A 23,812-nucleotide genomic window follows, 5' to 3' on the forward strand; every position below is an offset into this window, starting at 1 on the left:
TGGTTACTCTTGCTTTTAGCTGAGTTCTCTTTGAATGAACTCAAAATGAATTAGAGATCCAAGTGCAAGAGTCATGAAAATTATGGAAGTACTAGAATGCAATAAGAGTGAATTTCCTTTTTAATTCAGAAGTGGGGTTTTAAACTTTAAAACCAGGACTCAAAGTCCAGGAACAATAAAAAGGATGGCAAAGCTGTTGTAAACAGACACTATAAACAAAAAATGACAAACAGAAAGTATTTGCATCATATCACAGGTCAGGTCTAATATATCTACTATAGAAAGACCTTTTTAAAATCAGTGGTAAAAAATACCAAGAGTCCCATAGGGGAAAAAAAAAAGCAAAAAGACATGGACAATTTATTATGCACCCTACCAGAGGATCGTCCTCAGGGTGACGGATGAGAGGAACAAGTAAAAACTACCCTGAGATACCATATGAGGGGTATTACAACATCTAGACTGCATATACATTTACCATTTGATCCAATAACCCCCCTTCTAGAAGTTCACCCTAAAAATACATGTCCACAAATGCACACTTATATACAAAAAGTTATTTATTGCTGTGTAATTGTAATGGCAAAATATTTAACAGCCTAAATGCCCGTCTACCGGAGGCTGGCTGTTCTGATGCGTCACACAGGGAGTCTTGTGCAGGCCTAGGAAAGAAGGAGAAAAATCTCTCTGAACTGGTATAGACTGAGTTTCAGCATATATTGAAAAAGCAAGTTGCAAAAAAGTAGGTGTGTGTATATCTATTAGGTTAGAAAGAAGAAATAACAAGGGTAAGGAAGGAACAGAAGAAAATGGTTAACTGGAGTGGGAATGAGTTAGAGGGGCTAGGGATGGGAATGAGACTTTCCTGATAGAACTCTTGATACGGTTTCATTTTTGAACTGTATAAATGTTCCACATATTAAAAATATGAAGTCTAAAAGAATGAAGAAAAGCAGACCCTGAAATTAAATATGAACCAAAACAACTGAACCTAACTAAATGTCAAATTGCTAACTACAGAGGAAAAAAGAATTAATTTGCACATCCTGAATAGGATATTCTCTAGGGATCAAAAAAAAAAAGTGATACTCAGTAGTCTTATTAGTACTGATGTTGGTATAATTCTGGAACTGTGTTCCATGCTATTACAGGATGGAAAAAATGAATAAGTATACTGGAGTTGGAAATTAGGATGCTCCGTGTAGGGGGAGAGATCTGTGTATGAAAAGAAGTTACTCTTTCAATCGTACTGAACTGGAGGTATCATTATGACCCCATGATTTAAAAAAAATGGTATCTATGTTTGCTTTAATGATACCCAGTAACAAACAGTGGGTCAGTAGTGCTCAGATCTTGGTTTCTAAATAGCATTTTCCACCAAAATTAACCTGGGCTCCTAGGAGACGTGCTTAACACCAGGGCTGAGAAAAGTACAAGTTGAACCTAGAACATCTAACGCCCAAAGCAAGGAACTGCTCAGAGAGTGTGGGGTGTGAGGGGAGTTATGTCAAAAAGAGTGGGAACCTGCTTGAACAGGCTGCTTCGGGCTAGTTTGGGGCAGTTTAATTATTGAGAACAGTCATGGAAGTGAATTATAGAACTGAATATAAAAATGGAAACCATTTATCTGTAGTGATGTTCGAAAAAAAGGGGGGGAGATAAAGTTGGACAAAAAGGAAAGCTGCTTTTTACAAAAGGACATTAATAAATATGAATGAAGTGATAAAATTGGAAACTCATAATCTTTAAGCTCACTATTATAAGAATGTTAATTAGATAGCGGGTATATAATAAGGCCACTGACTCAGAATTGCTCAACAGATTATTAATTGCAGAAGGGAAAAGGGACTTTTCAAATGGAGAGTTCCAGCAGTTACTACCCTAACCAAATGGTCCACCTGTAATAGGGACCGCCTAACTTGGCAGGCCTCCTGGCATGAGGCTGTGGAGAGTCCCCTTGCCAGAATTGTGGAGCCTGGCTGCACATGTGATACTTGATACCAAACACGGCATAGGGACTCTGATCAGATTGGGGGGGCTGGGGCAGGTATAAGCACTTTTATAAACAATTAGAGAAATCTACAGTCTGGATATTAGATTACATTATGAAATTAGTTTCACATTTCTTGGCAGTGAAAAGAGGGAGGAGGTAACATAGGAGAATACACTTCCTCTAAGGGATGCCTGCCAAAGTATTTAGGTGAAGTGCACCATGTGGGCAAGCTACTCTAACAGTTCGGCTGACAGCTTGGTGTGCAGTGCAGTAGGAAAATGTTACCTATCAATCAGGAGAAGAGTTTTTTTTTGACACATTGTGTTTTGCTTTTCTTTAAAGGCACTCAGGACACACACTGCTGATGACAGGTTCAAAAATGAAACTGTAGCTCCTCAAAGCAAAACATCTTATGTTTCTTGGAGGTTGTTTTAAACTTGAGTTTTCCCGAGGCCTGGGGTAGTTTACCTGCTTTTCTCTTGAAAATTAATGCATATTTTGCTCTCTACTTTCTGCCCAGTGCTTTTTATCTAAAAGTCCTCTCCCACATTTGCAGTAAAAGTCAACATGCAGGAAGACTTAGCCTCTTTTTTTTAGTCTAGTAAAATTCCTTTCCAACAGTATTTGTAAATAGCACCTCCAACTTGTTATTTACTAAGCGGAAGTTGGTGCTGGGGATACAGGGATGGGTGAACTGGTCCCAGTTCCTGCTGTCAGGGCGGTTCCACCCCTCAGGAAGCTGCGTAGGTCAGCACATAGGGAGCTGGTCAGCACGGGTCACTTCAGTGCTGTGAAGGGGGTGGGCGGAGGGAGACTGCCGTGGGCTGGCAGGTCACCTGAGCCCACCCCACAGAACGTGCGGGTCTGCGAAGCCAAGACCGCAGTGGATCAGGCCACAGCCTGTTGTAATGCCTTCTGAGAACAGTTTTGGGGTTAAAGTCAGCGTTTTCAATTCTCCCAGAGTGCACCTTTTAGAGCGGGTCCTTCGGTAGTTTTCCTCTTGCCTGTAGGAAGAAAGCAGGTGTTTGCCATCCAGTCCTCTGACCACCACACCGATCCCTGCGCTCCTACCCACAGTGAGGTCTCTGCCACTCTCCGGGGTTCCGAGTCTGTGTGAGGCTCTTGTTCTGGACCTGCGCTTCTCGCTGCCTAGACTGCTCAGATCCCCTTGTGTATGCAGTAGCGTGCTTCCCGTCCTTGTGCCCAAGCGATTCTCCTACGGACTCCCACGGCATCATGCATTGCCTGCATCATTGCCCTTAATGCGTGGCCACAATTAGTATCTCCTTCACACAACAGAAACTCCTCAAGGGCCCAAGGGTAGGTTTTCCCATCGATGTACCTGCTTATAATTATGCCTGTGTTAAGCAGATACCCAAGAAATGGTTCATAAGTGACCAGAAGGATAAACCCCTTCATTTGGAACAGGGTTTGTCCCTCTCTTGGTGCCTCAGCCTCACCTAGAAGTCATTGTTCAAAATCTAGATTTGAGGACCCCACCTGTGACTCCTCTATTAATCAGAACTGAGTGAAATGCAGAAATATCCATGTAAAATTTTTAAATGACAGTTGACATTTAATATTACATTAGTTTTAGGTATACAGCATAGTGATTAGCCATTTATATAACTTACAAAGTGTATCCCCCAATAAATCTAGTACCCACCTGGCACCGTACATAGTTATATTATTGTTGTCTATATTCTCTGTGCTGTACTTTATATCCCTGTGACTGTTCTGTGACAACCAGTTTGTTCTTAATCATCCCTCACCTTTTTCACCCAGCCCCCCAGGCTCCCTCCGATCTGTCAGTTTGTTCTTCATGAGCTTGTTTCTGTGTTGTTTTAGACTCCACATATAAGTGAAATCACATGGTATTTGTCTTCGTCTGACTTTTTCCACTTAGCACAATGCCCTCTAGGGCCATCCATGTTGTTGCAAACGGTAAGATCAGAAATCTTTTTTTTATTTTTTAAGAAATCTCCATTTTTAACCAGTGACCCCCCCCCCCCCCCCCCAGGGAATCAGGAAACAGCTTCCTGGTGACCTGGGGGAGGTGACTTGCTGCAATCATGGCCAGAGGGCCCTGGCTAAGAACACATCACACATCCCAAGAGGGAGATCCTGGAATATTTCCCAAAGGAGGTGGGTGGTGTTTGCCTGCGCCTTGAAAGATGAATCCAAATTGAACATTAGAGATGAGTTGGTGACAGAGGAGGGATGAGCAAAGGCTCAGATACTGGGACCTGGGCCAGTTTGCCGGGAGCACAGGTGTGTGAAGGGGCCCCGCCGAAAGGCGAGGCCAGACAACGTGTTTGGGTCACCTGGGTGCTGAGGAAGAAACTAGTGTGCCTCCTCCATCGGGTTTTTTTTTTTTTTTTAATTTTTTTACAGGGACAGAGAGAGAGTCAGATAGAGGGATAGATATAGACAGACAGGAACGGAGAGAGATGAGAAGCATCAATCATCAGTTTTTCATTGCAACATCATAGTTGTTCATTGATTGCTTTCTCATATGTGCCATGACCGTGGGCCTTCAGCAGACTGAGTAACCCCCCACTCGAGCCAGTGACCTTGGGTCCATGCTAGTGAGCTCCCCCCCCCCCCCCCAGGCCGGATGAGCCCGCGCTCAAGCTGGCAACCCCGGGGTCTCGAACCTGGGTCCTTCCGCATCCCAGTCAGACGCTCTATCCACTGCGCCACTGCCTGGTCAGGCTCCATCGGGGTTTTGAACAAAGTAGGGACTCATCGGGGGCTGGTTAAGCTCTTTTGCTGCCCTGGGGCTAGAGCTCACCTTGGGAGTGTATCATGACAGAGGTGCCTAGGTGCTAAGAATTTTTCTTACTAACATTTAATGAGACTATTAACTTTAAAAACTTTCATCTGCAAAAATCCACCACCTCTGCACATATTTAAGATCTACTTTTCTGTAGACAAAGTTGGGCAACGTTTTCTGTAGAGACAAGCAGGACATACTTTTAGGCTTTGTGGTCTCTGTTGTGCCTTTCCGACTCTCCCATCGCAGCTTGAAACCAGCTGCCAGCAGCTTGTAAATAGGTGAGCCGTAACACTTCATTCATAAAAACAGGTAGTTTGGAAACCGCCGGTGTAAAGACAAGCACAGTAGGATTTGTGTACTTTCCAGTCGTTAGTACAAAATCAAAGAGCAGGCAGTCTTGTCTTACCTGGGGAGCCTTAGGACCCACCAGCATTGCGGTGGGGAGGTGCCTGCAAAAGCCACATTATCAGATGAGAACACCGCGCTCTTGTTGCAGCTTTCCCTGAGAATAATAGTCAAGCCGCTGAGTCATGCTGCCCCGTAAGGAGCCCTCGCTTAGCTGCTGGGGTACTGACGGCTGCTTCCTGTAAAGCCGCCGCTTGGCTTTCCGACAGAACTGCTGGAGGCAGGTAGTGTGTGCGTCGGCGTGGTGAGCACGTTGCTGGCGTGTGCAGCCTCCCCCACGTCGCCTCAAGGCGGCACAGTGGGAATTTTCTATTATCACCCACTTTCAAAGGAACCCAGGATCCTGGTGTTTCACTGTGGGTGAACTGCTTTGCATCAGTGCTCTTAGTCTGTTTGAGGGAGAAGCCATAAAGTGTTTGCCTGGAAAGGTCAAGGGCAGACTGCAGTCGAGTATAGTTTATGTATCCAGGAGTGGTGCCCAGAGCCAGTCTTCACTGTCCCACATCCAGTGTGTCACCCAGGCAGCGTCGATTGCAGCATTCCCCAAGGATGAGCTTTCTGAGTGCAATCCATGTTACATTGTCTTAGGATGCACTGCTGGAAACAAATCTGAATTTAGGATGCAAATCTGAAACAGCAGCAAAGCAGATGCCGTTTGGACCATTCAGGATGGCATCCGTTTCTAATGACATGCTGACCTTCCTTTGTCTTTTCTGTACATTTCTGAAAATTCGAATTGAGTAGCCCAAGTCTTCATGAAGTTAATGTGCATATCTATCTAAAATATAATTGAATGATGGTATCTGAGTATCTGCATTTGGTTGGAGGATGTGGGCAGGAGATTTTACAGAGAGTCAGCAAGTTTTCTGGGTCATTTAAAATAAGGTTTAGAACACTTGAGTCTTTTTATGATTAGGCAGAATATTATATCCACTGTTGATTTGTAACTTACGGCTTTCCTTTTTCTCAATAGATCTAGATCACTACCATGATCTTTAATGCCTATCCTCTGTGATCTAGGGCAGTCTATGATTTATAAAATGGAATGACAGAGGAAGGTACAGTGTTTTCCTATGAAAACTGATAAGTATTTGAAAGGGAGGAGGAGAAGGAGGGTGGTGAGCAGAAGACATCCCCCGATGTTCGATGAGGAGCTCTCCAGCTCAGCGGGAAGGGAGATGCCCAAATGTGCAACATCCCCCCCCAGGGGAAAGGTGATGGCAGGGGCCCTGTTGGGGTGCTGATGCTGACGACAGGGCTCCCCCAGTGCCCATCCCGAGGCTGTGTGGGGGAAGGGCAGCAGGAGGGGCGGACGGAGAAGCCAGAGGCCCTGGCCGAGTGGCCCAGGAGATCTTGGCAGAGCGGGGTTCTTCCTTCCAGGTGTGCCTGCATTTACTCATGGGCTGTTTGTCTATGGAAAAGACTGTTAAGCTGTCAAATAGTGAACTACCTCGGTAGTTCCTGATGCCGTGATCATGGTTTTGGTCTCGTTTCTTTTAGGTTACCCCTGTTTCAGGCCAGTGCTTTTGCATTTCTGGCCCCTGCTCGAGCCATCCTGTCTTTAGATAAATGGAAATGTAACACCACAGGTAATTGCAGTTATTTCCACATATGTCATTGGGGTCCTTTAACAAGCAGGTGATAAAAGGGAAGCCTGGACGCACTGCCCTGGGCAGCGTTCACTCCTTTTCTGGAATCAGGCATAGAACACACACGCCAACAAGCCGCTTAGAACGCTCCAGTCTGTGGACCGTGTTTCTGTCTCTCTCTCTCTCCACCTGCTCGCCCCTAACCCCGGAGCAAGTGAGGACCAGAGGAACCTCATTTCTCTCTATGCTAATGCAGTTGATAAGTATGGGAACAAAGAGAAAAATATTTGTGCTATTTTTTCTGCCTCTTTCTTTCAGTGGAGTTTACGAACCACGAGTAATCACTCTCTGCTGCGTCAGTATTCCTTCTCTGAGACATCTTTGCTTTTTAAGGATCTGACTGCTTTGGTTTTCTGCAAATGACTTTCATCCCCTCTCCCCACTTACTGATTGCAAAGATCCTTAAGTAACCCGATCAGGTCAGGAACAGATAAAATAGGGGGTTTGAGAAAACCAGACCTGCAGTACTCTCAAAATACTGTTCCATTTTTAGGTTCCAGGAGCAAAGTTTCCCAGCTTTCCTTTCCTTCCTTGCTCCTAGGAGTTACTTTGTGACCACTGATTTGATTTGGGAACTGGAGAAGGCCCTCTGTTTTAGCTAGGTTTTTAAAAACCTCAGTTAGGCCACCCTGCTATTGGGCATGTCAGTGAGCTGCTTCAAGGGCTAGTCTGCGTGAGGCTGGCGCTAGGCATGCGCATCGCCAGTCCACTCAGCTTTTGACAAGCTCTCAGCCAGTGAATCAATTTGGTTAAATTAGGGTTGGGGAGTCCACCTTTCAGTATGGTAAGCTGTACTGTTGAATTTTAGGGATGGGTGTTTATATACAAATAGACTTACAACAGGGAGGAATTCTTCTTAAAAAAGAGTGAAATGAATGTGTCCTGTGAAACATCAGTGTTACTCCAAGAAAAATTCTGTCTCTGCTTTTGTTTTCAAGATGTTTCAGTTGCCAACGGAACGACCGAGCTGTTGCACACGGAGCACATCTGGTACCCCCGGATCCGCGAGGTAACGATGGGCATTGTCTGCTCCGGCTGCTTTGCGATCCCTCCCGGCCTCAGTGCTGGTTGCGCCCGAGACGTTAGCAGTTGCCCGCACTAAGCCCTCCTTTTCTTTTCAGCTACTGACATGTTTATTTCTGTCGTTAAACATGTCATTAACTCTAGATGATATCACTGTGAAATAAAGCATGCAGAAATGCTTTGTACAGCCAGACAATATTGCTTCTCATCTTTTGTGTCCCTCCTCCTCTCCTGTGGTGAACCCGCAGACCTGCCCACTTGTACCCCCCAGGGTAAGCGGGGGGGGGGGGGGGGGCGTGGCTCCCTCGGAAGGAGCCACAGAGGCTTGTCAACAGGCAGCAGAACTATTCATCCCAGGCTCAGTGTTTGCTTCTGTTTGTGGAAGGAATTAAAGATAATTGTCTGTACAGTGCACTTGAACAGAACGGGTCGTGGGAATCCTTAGACATGAGGAATGGCTGACAGCTAATCAGACCCCTTAAAACCTACGTGATCGTTCACCATTAGCTTAGAATCAGCCCAGCCATTCTGTGCAGGGGAAACATTTCTTTAGCATTTTTGTCAATACCGCTGTCTTTTAAATGATCTGCAGGGGCTCACTTTTTAAAGTCAAGAAACTTAATGTTGCAGTGTTCCTTTTCAGCTGGGTTTTGAATGCTGCACGTCTTAAATAAGAATTAGAAACGACTTCTGTCTCATTTATCAGCGGAAAAGGCAGGCTGGCTTTGCGTCAGCCGCCCATTTCTATATTCCTCCATTAGTCTGGTCCTACTTAGGTTTGCTAGGCCCCCCGCCACACCCAGGAATTTTCCAGCCATGTCATGCTTGTTGTGTTATAACCTGGTGCCTTGCAGAACTCTCGGTTGCAGTTGTAGGTTACATTGGAGTATGAGATGTATAAGCAGCTTACTGTCGTGTCTGTACCCTCTCTTATTCCAGATCCAAGGGGCCATCATCATGTCCTCACTGATAGAAGTGGTCATTGGCTTCCTAGGCCTGCCCGGCGCTCTGCTGAAATACATTGGGCCCCTGACCATCACGCCCACGGTGGCCCTCATTGGCCTTTCCGGTTTCCAAGCAGCAGGAGAGAGAGCAGGGAAGCACTGGGGCATCGCCATGCTGTAAGTGTTCTGTGACTGCTCGGTCTTGGACTGTAAAGTCTCCCTTCTTCTAACCACCAAGGGACAGCCTCTTGGAACATCCTGACTTTGTAAGATAGGTTGTTTGTTTGTTTTACATCAGAATAGTCTCACAGTGTATTCACCTCATGCCAGGAAATTATTGACGGGTTTTTCAGAGCCGGAGGTTGGGAAGTGACTTGCAGACGGGATATGCCAAAGGCAGATTTGGCAGCGATGCATAGAGGAAGGGTTATAAGGTTTCAGACCTTGGGGCGGGGGGGGGGTAGGATGGTGGTGCCACTAGCTCTGGACTTCGGAGACCATACCAAGTCCCCTGTGCATGAATGGAAGTACCTAGAAACTGAGTCCTTTAGATGAGACACAAAAACGCATTCAGACTGGCAGGGGACAACTGCTGCAGGAGTCTGTTGGCATTGAAGGCGATGTGGCTCCCCAGGCCACGCAGAGCTCGGCGCACCTGTGGGGAGGCCAGAATCTTGCTAGTCATTGCCAGTCCTCTGGCACAGAACTTCAAGCCCATTGAAAGTGTCACGTACCCCTTTAATGTCAGTAAAGACCTCTAAGACTCTGATTATGGCTTAAGAGTGATTATTAATTAAAACCTCTGAATTCTGTATAGCACAAATAGCACCCACTTTCTCTTGTGGGTCTAGAGAGCATATGTATTGTGAGGGCTTCACAGCTTTAGCAATGGTGATCTCAGGCCTCTGGGCACCTTTCCCCAGGTCTCAACAGACCAGGGAACTAGACACAGAACACCGCTGCTCTTCACGGGAAAGACTGGGCTGTAGAACCAGCTGTGGGGTATGTCTCTGCCATTCTCCGTGCGAGGGAGGATGGAGGGATCTGGGAGGCTTGGGGGCTGCACTTTGTTTTTCTCTGTCTCTGTGCCAAGTGTGGGCTGCCAGCAGACCGCAGGACCCCTGGCCCTGACCCCTCTTTCTGCCATTACTTTGTTTAGTATCTTTCCGGCTGCCTCACAACCTTTCCACTCCTCCCGGCAGAAGAAGACCCAGACAGTCTGGGTTTCTCTTCTCTCTGGAGCTAACCGCAGTGTCTCTTATCTTCCGCCCCCTTTCTCAGCCCTCCCCACCTTTAGCTGACTCCACGCATGGATCTTTCAGGCGTGCCTGCCAGCCCAGCTGGAGTTCTTCTGCTGCATTATTGCTTTCGAGTTTGTTGAAATTGCAAGGGGAGGGACCAAGAGTATCTCTCACGTCGCCATTACTCTGACGTCATCCCTCCATAGAGCATTTGTAGCGGTTGATCATGTAATAGGAAAATGGGCCTGACCAGACGGTGGCACAGTGGATAGAACATCAGACTGGGATGCAGTAGACCCAGTTCGAAACCCCGAGGTCGCCAGCTTGAGCGCAGCTTGTCCGGCTTGAGTGCGGCTTACCAGCTTGAGTGCTGGGGTGCTGACTTGAGCATGGGATCGTAGACATGACCCGTGATCGCTGGCTTGAGCCCAAAGATCACTGGCTTGAGCAATGGGTCACTCATTCTGCTGTAGCTCCCCCCCCAGTCAAGGCACATATGATAAAGCAATCAATTAACAACTAAGGTGCTGCAATGAAGAATTGATGCTTCTCATCTTTCTCCCTTCTTGTCTGTCCCTGTCTGTCCCTCTCTCTGACTCACTATCTCTGTCAAAACAAATAATAATAATAAAAAGAAAAATGGCTCCAAGACTGGAATAAGGTATGTGAAAATATCCAGGATTGTTCTTAATTTTCTCATTTCATTGAAGGCTGGTCAGTACATTTCACACCAGGTTTTGTGTGGAGAAGGCATATTAGAATGTTCATTCAATGAGATGCCGTGAGTTCCATGAAAGGAGAAATTATGTTTCCCGTCATACAGTTAATTTAGGAATCAAAAACAAAAAGGCAAAGAAAACCCCCAAATGGCTTAGAAGCTCAAAAAAAAGGCAGTTACGCCTGACCAGGCGGGGTGCAGTGAATAGAGCGTCGGACTGGGACACCGAGGACCCAGGTTCAAGACACTGAGGTCACCAGCTTGAGCGCGGGCTCATCTGGTTTGAGCAAGGCTCGTCAGCTTGAGCCAAGGTCACTGGCTTGAGCAAGGGATCACTCGGTCTGCTGTAACCCCCCACTCGAGGCACATATGAGAAAGCAATCAATGAACAACTAAGGAGCCGCAACGAAGCATTGATGCTTCTCATCTCTCTCCCTTCCTGTCTGTCTGTCCCTCTCTCTCTCTCTGCCTCTGTCATCACACACACACAAAAAGGCAGTTATAAGTAATTTGTAGTCAGAGTTATATATAAAATATTTAGTGAAACTTCAGAATTGCAATAATTTAAAAAATGATGATGTTAACTGCACTGATCACACTTCACAGAATAGTCGAGGGTTGTTTTAGAGAAAACTCATAACCTTAGAGGCAATGAAAGGACATGAGGAGCTACTTCCAGAAACTAGAAAAACAGGATAAAAAAGGAGCCCTGTGAAGGAAGGGGAAAAGAATGAGTAAGCATACAAACAATATGAAACAGATAGAAGTGATAAATCTGAAGGTGCTCTTTTGGAGACTGGCACGGAGACAGACTCCTGGCAGGCTAAGCAGGTGAGAAGGATACACTCACAAATAAAGGGGTAGGACCGCCAGGCCAGAGAGGATGGGTTCAATCTTCGCTCCCTGCCCCCAAATTAAAAAAAAATAACAAAATGGGTGGTTTTCCAGAAAAGCATAAATAAGCAAAATTGAGTCCTTCGCATTGTAATGTGTGACTGTTGGGGTACCTCAGAGCTTGGTCGTGGACTTCCTTCTTCCACGTGCTTGCCCCCTAGATCATCGAGGCCCTGGCATCAGCAAACATCTGTAATGCTGGTGACTTCCACACCAACCTGTAGCCCAGACGTCTGAACCCCAGACTTAACAACCTAACCCCTGACTTGCCTTCTCCATTTGCTGTTGCACAAGACATCTCAAACTTTACAGGAAGAAAGCTCCAAACTTTTGATTCCCCGTTTGCCCCCTAAACCAGCTCCACCCCCTTGCCCACCTCCTTTCTGCCAATGGCGCAGCTGTGTACCTGATTGCTTAAGCTGGGAACTCTGCAGCTGTCCCTGATTCTTTCCTTCCCCTTGCTCCCCGTGGACGGCCCGGCTTTTGGTCCCTCCTTCAGAGCAGGTCCTGGGTCTATCCTCTGGGTAGTTAGAACCACCCTCAGCCATTGCTTCTGACTGGTCTCCAGTTTCTCTTCTGCTCCTTCTTTATCTGTTCTCAGTCCTGTAAAATGTTTGGCCACTGTCTCTTCAAAGCTTCCTCTACTGCAAGGGTCCCCAAACTTTTTACACAGGGGGCCAGTTCACTGTCCCTCAGACCGTTGGAGGGCCGGACTATAAAAAAAACTATGAACAAATCCCTAAGCACACTGCACATATCTTATTTTAAAGTAAAAAAACAAAACAGGAACAAATACAATATTTAAAATAAAGAACAGGTAAATTTAAATCAACAAACTGACCAGTATTTCAATGGAAACTATGGGCCTGCTTTTGGCTAATGAGATGGTCAGTGTCTGGTTCCATATTTGTCAATGCTAGCCGCTAGCCGTAACAAGTGATACGACGCGCTTCCGGAGCCCTGACACGTGCATCCCGCATCGCTGCGCACCACATACAGCACACAGGATGCATCCTGTGCTCTCTCACTGACCACCAATGAAAGAGGTGCCCCTTCCGGAAGTGCAGCGGGAGCCGGATAAATGGCCTCAGGGGGCCACATGTGGCCCGCGGGCCGTAGTATGGGGACCCTTGCTCTACTGCCACCTCCTTTTAAAATTTCAGTAAGACACAGGCTAGAGTTCTGGAAGCCGCTAGGTCTTGTCCTGCTGTCTGAAACCTCACCCCGTGCCTTGCTGGTTTGTTTCATACCTCATACTGGGCACTCGAAGCTTTTTAGCACTGGATTCTTGGGTGTCCAGAGGTGGGAAGTGATCCTGAGTTATTTCACAGGTGCCTTCCTCCCTCCATTCCTGTTCATCTATTTCTGGTACTTCTAGAATGTTGACTTTCCCAAACTCTTCCTCAGCTTCCCTCTCCTGCTTCTCATCTCTTCATCTTTTTTTCTGTATTCATAGGAATTTTCCTCAGCTTTATCCTGAATCCTTCTGTTGACCCTTTTCTTTCTGCTGTTGTTTTTTTTCATTGCCAATGCTCACCATCCGAGCTCATCTTAGCACCTGAGGTAGAGGCCATGGAACCATCCTTAGTGCCCAGGGCCAACTCACTCCAATTGAACCATGGCTGCAGGAGAGGAAGAGAGAGGGGGGAGAGGGGATAAGCAGATAGACAATTCTCCTGTGTGCCCTGACTAGGAATCGAACATGGGACATCCATACACCTGGCCAACGTTCTACCACTGAGCCAAACGGCCAGGGCCAAGAGCTCATCTTTTTACCTGGGGTGTCCAATCTGTGAGGGCAGGGCCTCAGCTCGCTGCTGATCACCACGGCAACGCCAAGCACCTGGCTCACCATCTGTCCCAGAGCAGGCAGGAAGTGAGGGGAAGACTGGAGTAGGGAGTCAGAGTGAGTATACCTGTGACCTGGGAAAAGCCAGGAGTATCATTTAAGGATTTTTATCCCGAAAAGAAGTTCTAGATTCCAGTGGTTAGACAGTGAACATAGTACATCTTCAAGGAAGAGAATTCTTGCACTGATTAAACTGTTCTGGAGCTTAAGAAGGGAGATGCCTCAGTCAATTTTGTCTTAATGCGAATACTGACAGAGCTAATGCACTAGGGAGAGTCTGACCAACTTTTTCCTTCCCGAGGTATGGAAAACTCAGAGCCGAGTTCAGGTACAGTCGCGTAGTAGCATGCAAAGCTCAGCATCTTTCTCTACTGTAAGGCTTCTTGAAATCTCTTAAAACCCAAGTGTGCAGAATACTCTTCCGAAAAGGGCCTTCGTGTCCAGCTCTGCGCACACTTGATTTATTTTCTTAAGTGTCACATCTGCAAACATCTGGGAAGAATGCCCCTTGGAACATGGTTTGGGAAAAGAATAAAAGAACAATGAATTTTATATTATGTCAGGAACACAAGGATGATTAAATATTAGAAATTTTATTAATAAAATCCATTATTGGTCCATGTGAATTTTATTAACAAAAACTGTGGTTACACAAAAAATTCACCCTGACCAGGCGGTGGCGCAGTGGATAGAGCGTTGGACTGGGATGCGGAAGGACCCAGGTTCGAGACCCTGAGGTCGCCAGCTTGAGCGCAGGCTCATCTGGCTTGAGCAAAAAGCTCACTAGCATGGACCCTAGGTCACTGGCTCAAGCAGGGGGTTACTCAGTCTGCTGTAGCCCCACGGTCAAGGCACATATGAGAAAGCAATCAATGAACAACTACGGTGTCACAACAAAAAACTGATGATTGATGCTTCTCATCTCTTTCCGTTCCTGTCTGTCTATCCCTCTATCTGACTCTCTCTGTCCCTGTTAAAAAAAAAAAAAAAAAAAAAAAAAAAATTCATATTCAACTATATATTATCCCTACTGCAAACTGTTAGACTAATCTTTCACAGATAAGATTTTAATTAAAATGCCCCATTCTTTAATGGTGAAAGACTTAAACCAGGCCTGCCTATTGTAATCAGAAACCAAGATAAGCATGCTTATTACTACTGGTATCATTTAGAGTTGTCCTGAATGGACTAAGCAAAGCAGAAGACAAGAAAATAAAGTAACAGGGATCAATGCCAGAAAGGTCGGGAGGAAATTACAATACATCCCAGAGCTTAATAACATGGTCCTGGGACAGGAATGACTTTGGTAGAGCAGAACTGGGGCGGCAGAAACAGAACCAAGAAAATAATTCATATTTAGTATATGATGCCATCATATTTGAAATCACTGGGAAATGAAAGAGTTGTGGAAGAAAAATTAGATAATTATTTGGGAAAAAATTATATTCCTAGTTTGTATCAAATTATATTTTAGTTGAATTAGACTTAAATGTAGAAAATAAAACTATAAAAGTACTAGGTGAAAACCTGCATATTAATCATAAGACAAAGAAGATCCTAAAGCAGATATTAAAAAAGAGAAAAGATCGATAGATTTTACTTCTTACGCATTTAAAACTCATATCAAACAACCACTGACACTGAATTATAAATGAATCTTGGAAGGATTTACAACAAATTCTATAAAAACGGCTAATGTCTCCAATTCATAGTATTTCATTAATTAAAGAGAGTCCCAGTGGCATAATGAAGGCTATATATATGAACAGCCATTTAACAGTAAAATAAATAGTGAGTGATTTTTTGTTTTTTGTTTCTCGAAGTTAGAAGTGGGGAGGCAGTCAGACCCCCACATGTGCCTGACCAGGATCCACCTGGCATGCCCACCAGGGGGTGATGCTCTGTTGTGGCCAGAGCCATTCTAGCGCCTGAGGCACCAGAGGCCATGGAGCCATCCTCAGGACTCGGCCAACTTTGCTCCAATGGAGCCTTGGCTGCGGGAGGGGAAGAGATAGAGAGAAAGGGGAAGGGGAAGAGTGGAGAAGCAGATGAGCACTTCTCCTGTGTGCCCTGGCCGGGAATCGAACCCGGACTTCCACACGCTGAGCTGACGCTCAACTGATGAGCCTACCGGCCAGGGCCAATAGTGTTTTTAAAAGGATTGCCCTCCCTCCTGTTGTCAGAGTGCATATTCACAGGGATGCCGTTAGCGAGGGCAGTGGTAGTGGATCTCAAGTCACTCCAATAGAAGTGGCATTTAGAGACACAATCTTAGGGGAGGTTATATGTGGTGACATTTCTAACAGCATGCATGGGAACTGTGTTTTTCTTGAAAAAAGTTTTTGTTTACTCCCCCCCCCCCCATCCATGTGTGCTTTATTCTGTGACCCACCAATGAGCCGCGGCCAAGCAGCAGTACACAGACTGGCAGTTGACAGAAATCCCTTTGTACGATGATCTGAGGCTGACAGAATCTTTAAGGCTTTTAGATTTAAAAAAATAAAATTAACCCCCCAAAAAACTCCCTCCAAGCCCAAACCCCTAACTGATATGATCAGTGTAGCAGTTTTAAGCACATTACATGTCTGATGCTTATAAGATGCAACTTCAGGGTCAAAACCCAAATACCTCCTAAATTAAAAAGATTGGTCTAGTGAAATTTTGACTATATAAATTCTTTAAAGTATAAACTTGTAAATTTCTTTTGTCTTGAAAATGGGATAAATTTTTTAAATAGTAAAACATAGAATAAAAATATGCTAACAAAATACATCCAGTCATTTGTATTACAAACGAGGAATTTGCAGGTCATTGCTGTATGCTGACAAAGAATACAGCAGGGATCTCTGTGCACTGTGATTGCAGGTACGTACAGGACTTTCTAAAATGCCTCAAAGGGCCCTGGCCGGTTGGCTCAGCGGTAGAGCGTCGGCCTGGCGTGCGGGGGACCCGGGTTTGATTCCCGGCCAGGGCACATAGGAGAAGCGCCCATTTGCTTCTCCACCCCTCCCCCTTCCTCTCTGTCTCTCTCTTCCCCTCCCGCAGCCAAGGCTCCATTGGAGCAAAGATGGCCCGGGCGCTGGGGATGGCTCCTTGGCTTCCGCCCCAAGCGCTAGAGTGGCTCTGGTTGTGGCAGAGCGACGCCCCGGAGGGGCAGAGTGTCGCCCCTGGTGGGCGTGCCGGGTGGATCCCGGTCGGGCGCATGCAGGAGTCTGTCTGACTGTCTCTCCCCGTTTCCAGCTTCAGGAAAAAAAAAAAAAAAAAGCCTCAAAGGAGGAGGTGCCAGGACGGAAGCCCTCGAGGCTCTTATTAGACCCCCCAGACAATCAGAATAGGAAAACTGTTGACTAGTAATCAATTTACACTTTTTAAAAAAACCCAGTTTATTTTTAAGAACATTCCAGTTATATTTCTGTGGTTCTAGTTGGTGAAGCTGTTCAGGATAGTTCAGTAAATTACCCTTCAAACGACCTGTTTGGGGGACAGGTTGGCATGTTAACGAAAGTTAAAGGAATTTTTGTCACCAGGTTTCCAGTTACTCTAGCACAGCTTCACCAATAGAGTGACCTCAGGAATGCAGGGGACATGGGGGAGGGCAGGGGAGTCCTGCATGAATGAGTCCTCAGTGATGGGGGAGGGAGAGACACAGCTGGGAGCATCCTTTGTACAGCATGAGAACTGGTCCCCACCTTCAGCCCTAGTTCCTAATCCCTGCAAGGGCACAAGCTGGAAACCACAGCAGTTCAGTGTAAAAGATTGTACGAATTAGTAGAAATCCTCTGGCTACAAGGCTGTTTCCCCAGCTCTTTGATGACTGCACCGTACAGGCCTAGACTTCCTTGTGAGCATAGTAAAACAGAAGACCCTTGTGTTCAGTCAATGAGATAAAGTCAAGTGTCTTCAGGAATTAGGAAGGTCATGAGACAGGAACTGTTTTAGTCTTTCTAGGTATTTTGCCTAAAGCTCTGTCATTATACCCAGCTCCTTCAACCCAGAGGGGCTGCAAGTCTCAGGAACAGTGCTCATACACGGCCTGGCCTGGGAGAAATCGGTGGTCTCATCCTCTGTCCCTTGAATGACCAACACAGCAGAGGTGACTTTAGAAGTCTTGTCAATGCTGGAAAACTTATCTAAGTAGTACTTTTTCCTGATACCGGGAAAATCCACATGCAAGCCAGCCATCAGAGCCAAGTAGAGGGTTACAGCTGCAGACTCCTACCTCAAGGCCAAATCTCCCATGAAGGTTCTAGTGCTCTACCCCTTATAGGATAATGTTCTCAGGACTCACGCAGTATAGGGTACAGAGCACCTGCCAGGTGGGCACTGGATGTCGAGTAGAGGTACTCGGAGAACCTGTGGACCTGACATCGTAGCCCGAGTAGCCATAGGAGAAGATGTTTCAGTGAACCCAGATGATGTGCGAGCCCAGGCCAGTGTACAAGCTGCACATCTGGCCCAGGTCCACTGTGTTACCTTGCAAGAATAGAGCAAACGTTTAGCCCAGCTGGTTGACATGGGTCGTGTGCAAAGACGACCTCAACGGCATCCAGCTTGCTGTATCGGTGTGCTTGCTCAGGGGCAGGCTGCACACACCTGAGGCCGGGCCGTGCTGCTTGGGCAACAGCACCAGAGAGGTGGGCTCAGGAGGCAGGAAGGCCAGCTTGGCTGGGAGCTGCTTGGGCAGGGCCGGCAGCAGAAGAGCCAGCTCAGCTCACCCAGAGGGAGGGAAGCCGTTCATGCTGGGGCTGGCCTTGGGCCTTGGAGCTGCCTGGGTTTGCCACCAGGCAGGCCTTTGTTTATTTTCCTTAGGGATAATTTCAAACTTATTCACGAATGGAGAGAGTAGTGAAAGAAGCCCTCCCCTACCGGCAGCAAACACTCAACAGGAGTCTTGTTTTATCTGTTACTCCCAAGGCATTTCAATTCTAGCCATTTAAAGTTTAACAGTAATTAAATAGGGAAATCTAAGGTAAAGTAATGCCCATTCTCAAAAGAAATCTGCTCATGATTAACTAGTAAATATTTATTATTTATCCTATTATGTTTTTGTTTATACATAAAATACACATATACAGCTTTACCATTATAGTATTTTATAATATGATTTTCATCCCAACATTTTTTGTTGGACTCACCTTTTCAAGACAGTGTGTTTAGATCTATTTCATTTGTAAAACTGCACAATGTTACATAGTATTAAATAGTCTTATGATTTATTAAACCATTCCCCAGTTAATACTCATGAATGTTGTTTACAGTATTTGCTGTTGCAAACTATGCCGAACTAAGTAATTCATAGGTGAAGAATGAATGATAGAATAAATGCTGATAGGGTTTTTTAAATGGATGAAATTGGGAGAGATTTAAAAGTATGAGAAGATCCTGTGTTAGATAGATAGTATAGCAATGCCACGTTCTCAGCCCCGGGGTGGTTCTTTAAATTACCCCAGCCTGTACGTGTATTTGGCAGTTTGTATCAAAAGCTTTTAAATACATTATTGACTGTTGGAAGATCCATTCTAGCCCTAGGAACTTGTCAGCAGATACTCAAGTGAGTGCCAGGGACAGGTGATCGTTCCAGTTTCCGTTGTTCCTAGTGCCGCACCATATGGGAATTGTTAGACAAGATGTGGTTCGTCTAACGGGTCCCCAAATTTTTTATACAGGGGGCCAGTTCACTGTCCCTCAGACCGTTGGAGGGCCGCCACATACAGTGCTCCTCTCACTGACACCAATGAAAGAGGTGCCCCTTCCGGAAGTGCGGGGGTGGGGTGGGCGGATAAATGGCCTCAGGGGGCCGCATGCAGCCTGTGGGCCGGAGTTTGGGGACTCCGGGAGATGAAATGCTGAGCAGCCACTGAGGTGCTGGTGCAGATCTCCCTCTGTCCAGGGCAGGAACTCTGGGTCAGGTGATGACCCGTTTGTGCTCGGAGGGCAAGGACAACATCAGCACTGTCTTCCTCTTAAACCCCAGGATGACCCGCAAATAACGCAAGAATGGAAACCGTTAGGAATTAATAGGCCAGAATGCTACATGGTTGTCACCATGGGAAGATAAGTGATCTTAAGGATTTTGTCTTTTCTTTTTGCTTCTCTGCTTGTTATAATTTTTCTCCATGGCAGTGTGCATTTCTTGAATAATATCTGTAAGGTAAAAGAAAGGTCACCAGGCAAGCAGTATGTAATAAATGTGAGGTAGCAAGAGCTAGCTGTGGTGAACAGAACCTGGCCTGAGGGGCAGGGCTCAGATCCCTGTCTCTTCTCTGCTCAGCTAAGGTGTGTGACAGGGGCACCCCCCCCCCACATACCTCCTGCCTCCACCGTGGGCCGGCCTGCCCACCCGCCCCCCATGGGTATATTCGGGGGTGAACGTGAATGAGAAGCGGGCAGATTTCAAAACGGAAGGAAAGCGGAACGCTCGCCTGCCCAATCCACTCACTTCATTTGTGCTGCCAGGGGGGGGCCTGAGATTAGGTGTCCTTCCCTGAGTCCTGTTTGTGTCCCTCCTCTTCTTTTTTTTTTTTTTTTTTTGTATTTTTCTGAAGCTAGAAACGGGGAGAGACAGTCAGACTCCCGCATGCGCCCGACCGGGATGCACCCGGCACGCCCACCAGGGGGCGGTGCTCTGCCCCTCCAGGGCGTCGCTCTGCCTTGACCAGAGCCACTCTAGCGTCTGGGGCTGAGGCCAAGGAGCCATCCCCAGCGCCCGGGCCATCTTTGCTCCAATGGAGCCTTGGCTGCGGGAGAGGAAGAAAGAGACAGAGAGGAAGGAGGGGAGGGGGTAGAGAAGCAAATGGGCGCTTCTCCTATGTGCCCTGGCCGGGAATCGAACCCGGGTCCCCCGCACGCCAGGCCGACACTACCGCTGAGCCAACCGGCCAGGGCCCCTCCTCTTCTTTTAAAGGTGTTTTGAAAAGTGAACTCTACCGGGCAGGTGTAATTGTCGGGTGGGGAGTAACCTGATACAGAGGTAACAATGAGAGCAGACTCGGGGCTTTTTGGGTCTGAGTGTTCACTTTGAAATAAATCGGTAGTAGTATTTAAAACATGAGTTTCATGTTGGTCTCAGTTTAAAATAAACCTGTTTTAGTTAGTATCTCTCATTGCTGTACCCTTTTATTTTATTTTATTTTTTTGTGGTGGTGGTTAAATTTCACGACCCCAGGGAAATTGGAATAACTGGGACACTATGCATGTTTTCAGCCTTGAGCTGGTCCTGGCCTGGAGACTGTGGTGAGGCAGAGACCCCCTTCCCAGGCCACGGAGCACCCGAGTGGGCGGGGACAGCGGAGTGGCCCAGGCCTGGGCTCCAGCCTGCAGCTGCACTTCATTAGGGATGCGGATGGGCTGTCCGTGGAGCCGATAATTCCATCTCAGCGATTGCAGCTGTGTTCGGGAACAAAAAGCTTAGCTTGGACAGAGCCCCTGCTATTCTGCCAACTCTACCTGGGGTTGTCAGTGAAAGAGGGAGTCCCGACGGATGATGAAGCACGTCATCGCGTGCCTTTATTGTTTCAGTGCCGGAAGCCATCCCTCGCCTGCCACACTCCGGGCACTGCACTGATGAGGATGGGTCAGGTCCTGCTGCAGGGAAGCCACCTGGCATCACTGCCTCCTATAGCCCTTAGCGCAGCTGGGTCAGGAGTGTGGGGTTCAGGGTAGAGACTTCTGAGCCGGCCCAGGCGTCCTAGCCATTATGACCTGTGTTGTAAAGTCGTTCGAAGTCCAGGCTGTAGAGCTAGACTCCTGGGCCACCCACCTTGCAAACTCTAGCTACATGATCTCGGACTATTGGCCTTGTCTTTCTGAAGTGGCTGATCGTAGAAGCCGCTGCAGAAGGCTGAGCTGATGGGTGGCCGGACCTTCGCTTAATGTCTGACACACACAGACCTCTCAGGGGATGCTGCTGGGTAGCTCTCGTAAATATTGAAGTGTTCTGCGCTTTAAACGTAATTTATGCTCTTTATAAGTAAAGCAGAAAATACAGAAAAGTGGGAAAAAAGTTGCATGTTTTATTGCCACCTGAAGCCTATTCCTGTGAGTCTTTATGGTCCATCTTCACTGTTGGCACATGTATGTGTGTGTGCATGCTTGTGCATAGTTGCTTAGTCTTTAGTGAATTTCTAGGTGTGATTGCCCTTTGCTCTGTGTGGTATCTGTCAGCCTGTCTTTCCCTCCCATCAGCGTGTGCGTTCTTTGGGTTTTCTTATTCAATTAAAGGGAGATTTAGCCAAAGCATTTACATGGTAGCTTTGATTTCTACATCCAAAAAATGGCTAAGAAAAAAAAATTCTAATGTCTTTTCAAAAATGACATTTACAAAAGCTATGGTTTCCCAAATAATAGCTGAGAACTCTTCTCATTTTAGAGAAAGGAGTTGAACATGTACGATCTCTTTGCCACTGAAACTTGGAAGTAATATTTTGAAACACAGACAGCTGTTACACTAGTTTGTTTTCTTTCTCTCCTCAGGACAATCTTCCTAGTATTACTGTTTTCTCAATATGCCAGAAATGTTAAATTTCCTCTCCCAATTTACAAATCCAAGAAAGGATGGACTGCATACAAGTTACAGCTTTTCAAAATGTTCCCTGTAAGTAGTTAACACTTTTTTTTCTCTTGACAATATTGCCCTTGGTTCATTATGTAAAATGTTTATGTGAAAGGAAGGTTTTTAATCAGGTTTAGCTGGGGGGTGGGGACCACGTCTGTGTGGTGATGTTGGGGTACTTGAGGTACTAATGACCACCCAAATTGTCGTGGACTTCCAGCTTAACAGCGGTAGAAGCTTCTGACTCTGAGACCCTGTTCCTGGACCTGAGGGCGATCTGACGCTAAGCCGCCTCTGCGGGCACATTGTCCCTTACCCTTATGTTACGAGCCAGACTTAGGGTTCAAGTACCTTTCCCAGCATGCAACAGCTCTAAGAAATAGGCTTCCAGCAGCTCTGTTACGGGTGTTTTTGGGTGAAGTACCGACTGTGATGGGTGCCGGGGTGTGATACTCAGCAGTAGGAAGGCTTGTGTTCTGCCAGCAGCCACCACCTGTGTGGCCTGACAGCCTTTTCTCTGACCACGTCAGATCATCCTGGCCATCCTCGTGTCCTGGCTGCTCTGCTTCATCTTCACAGTGACGGACGTCTTCCCTCCCGACAGCACCAAGTATGGCTTTTACGCACGGACGGACGCCCGGCAGGGTGTGCTTCTGGTAGCCCCGTGGTTTAAGGTCCCGTACCCATGTAAGTATACTGATGGCCAGAGGGGGTCAGGGGCTCACAAGGGCAGCTTAGAGGAGCTGGAAGTTGGCACAAGGCTCTGCAGCAAGAAAAGCCTTTGTCTCCAAAGGTCTTACCATTCTGGTCATTAGAGGATTTGACCCCAAATGAAGGGAGGCCCTGTCCCTGGAGGGCCATAATGAACACACAGAGACTGACCAGCTCCCTCCTCAGAGTAATTAGTTGGTTCTTTGGGTTCCACTAGGGTGAAATCCTGGACAGGAGGTCTCTTGCCAGGTTTGAGGTGTGGTGGCTAGGACGAAGGGCAGCTGCTGGAGCTACACAGGACCCAAGCCTCCCGCGTGAGCAGACTCGAGTGGGAGGGGTCTGAAGATTAGCAAGCAAACGGCTCAAGCAAGCTGGAATTTGTGTAATCTTATAATGGGGAGCTATAATCATAATCTTTTTTTAAATTGGTCACAACTGTCAGAGGTAAACTAATATTCACAAATGGGTGGAAGATGGATCTTAAGTGTGGGTAACCCTTGGCAAGGCGGGGCAGGGCAGTCCCAGCCCAGGGATCATTTGGATTCATGTGTCCCACCTTCTAGACACGTTTCCAAAAGTGACTCATGTGAACCCAGTGGTTATCAGTGCTTGGTGGTTCCGTTGTGAAGATGCTGTGCTGGCATTTGGGGTTTTAATGAGAATTGGAGCCTGAGTTTAGGTTGTGCTAATTTATTCCCATTTAGCTGTCACATTTCCACATTTTATAACAACAAGGAGAGAAGGCAGAAACAGCCAGGAATATTAAGATTGGGTCAGAGACAGCTGTTCGGAAAATGTTAAATGATGATGTGACATCAACAGTTGTCCCTTCTGTTCTCGACACATTTACAAACACTTTAAAAAGTGTAGTCTTTCTACAATAACATCCTCATCAGATCATATGGTCTAAGTATGTATTTATGTATACCTCTCCTTTTTTTTAAAAAAAATGCATAGTTTATAAACATACATGTAATCTGAGATAAAATGAGGTTAAAGTCAACTGTGGAGGCAGGCAGGAGGAGGCCTGGGAGGGCAGCTGGGAGGAGGCCCCC

General features: G+C 46.6%; 1 protein-coding gene and 1 pseudogene across 3 annotated transcripts in view; one reads left to right on the forward strand and one right to left on the reverse strand.

Annotated features, from left to right (window-relative positions):
* The window catches only part of SLC23A2 (solute carrier family 23 member 2), a 121,606-nt gene that overhangs the window by 78,150 nt on the left and 19,644 nt on the right, over nt 1-23,812 (forward strand). For all 3 annotated transcript variants that reach the window (XM_066237914.1, XM_066237915.1, XM_066237916.1), the window contains 5 exons: nt 6,678-6,766; nt 7,765-7,835; nt 8,789-8,970; nt 21,968-22,088; nt 22,577-22,733. In XM_066237914.1, coding sequence (XP_066094011.1) covers nt 6,678-6,766; nt 7,765-7,835; nt 8,789-8,970; nt 21,968-22,088; nt 22,577-22,733 — 620 coding nt within the window. The remainder of the gene's footprint in view (nt 1-6,677; nt 6,767-7,764; nt 7,836-8,788; nt 8,971-21,967; nt 22,089-22,576; nt 22,734-23,812) is intronic.
* Nucleotides 17,396-19,846, reverse strand: LOC136308396 (alpha/beta hydrolase domain-containing protein 17C pseudogene; annotated as a pseudogene).

Source organism: Saccopteryx bilineata, chromosome 6, assembly GCF_036850765.1.
Source record: "Saccopteryx bilineata isolate mSacBil1 chromosome 6, mSacBil1_pri_phased_curated, whole genome shotgun sequence".
Lineage (NCBI taxonomy): Eukaryota > Metazoa > Chordata > Mammalia > Chiroptera > Emballonuridae > Saccopteryx > Saccopteryx bilineata.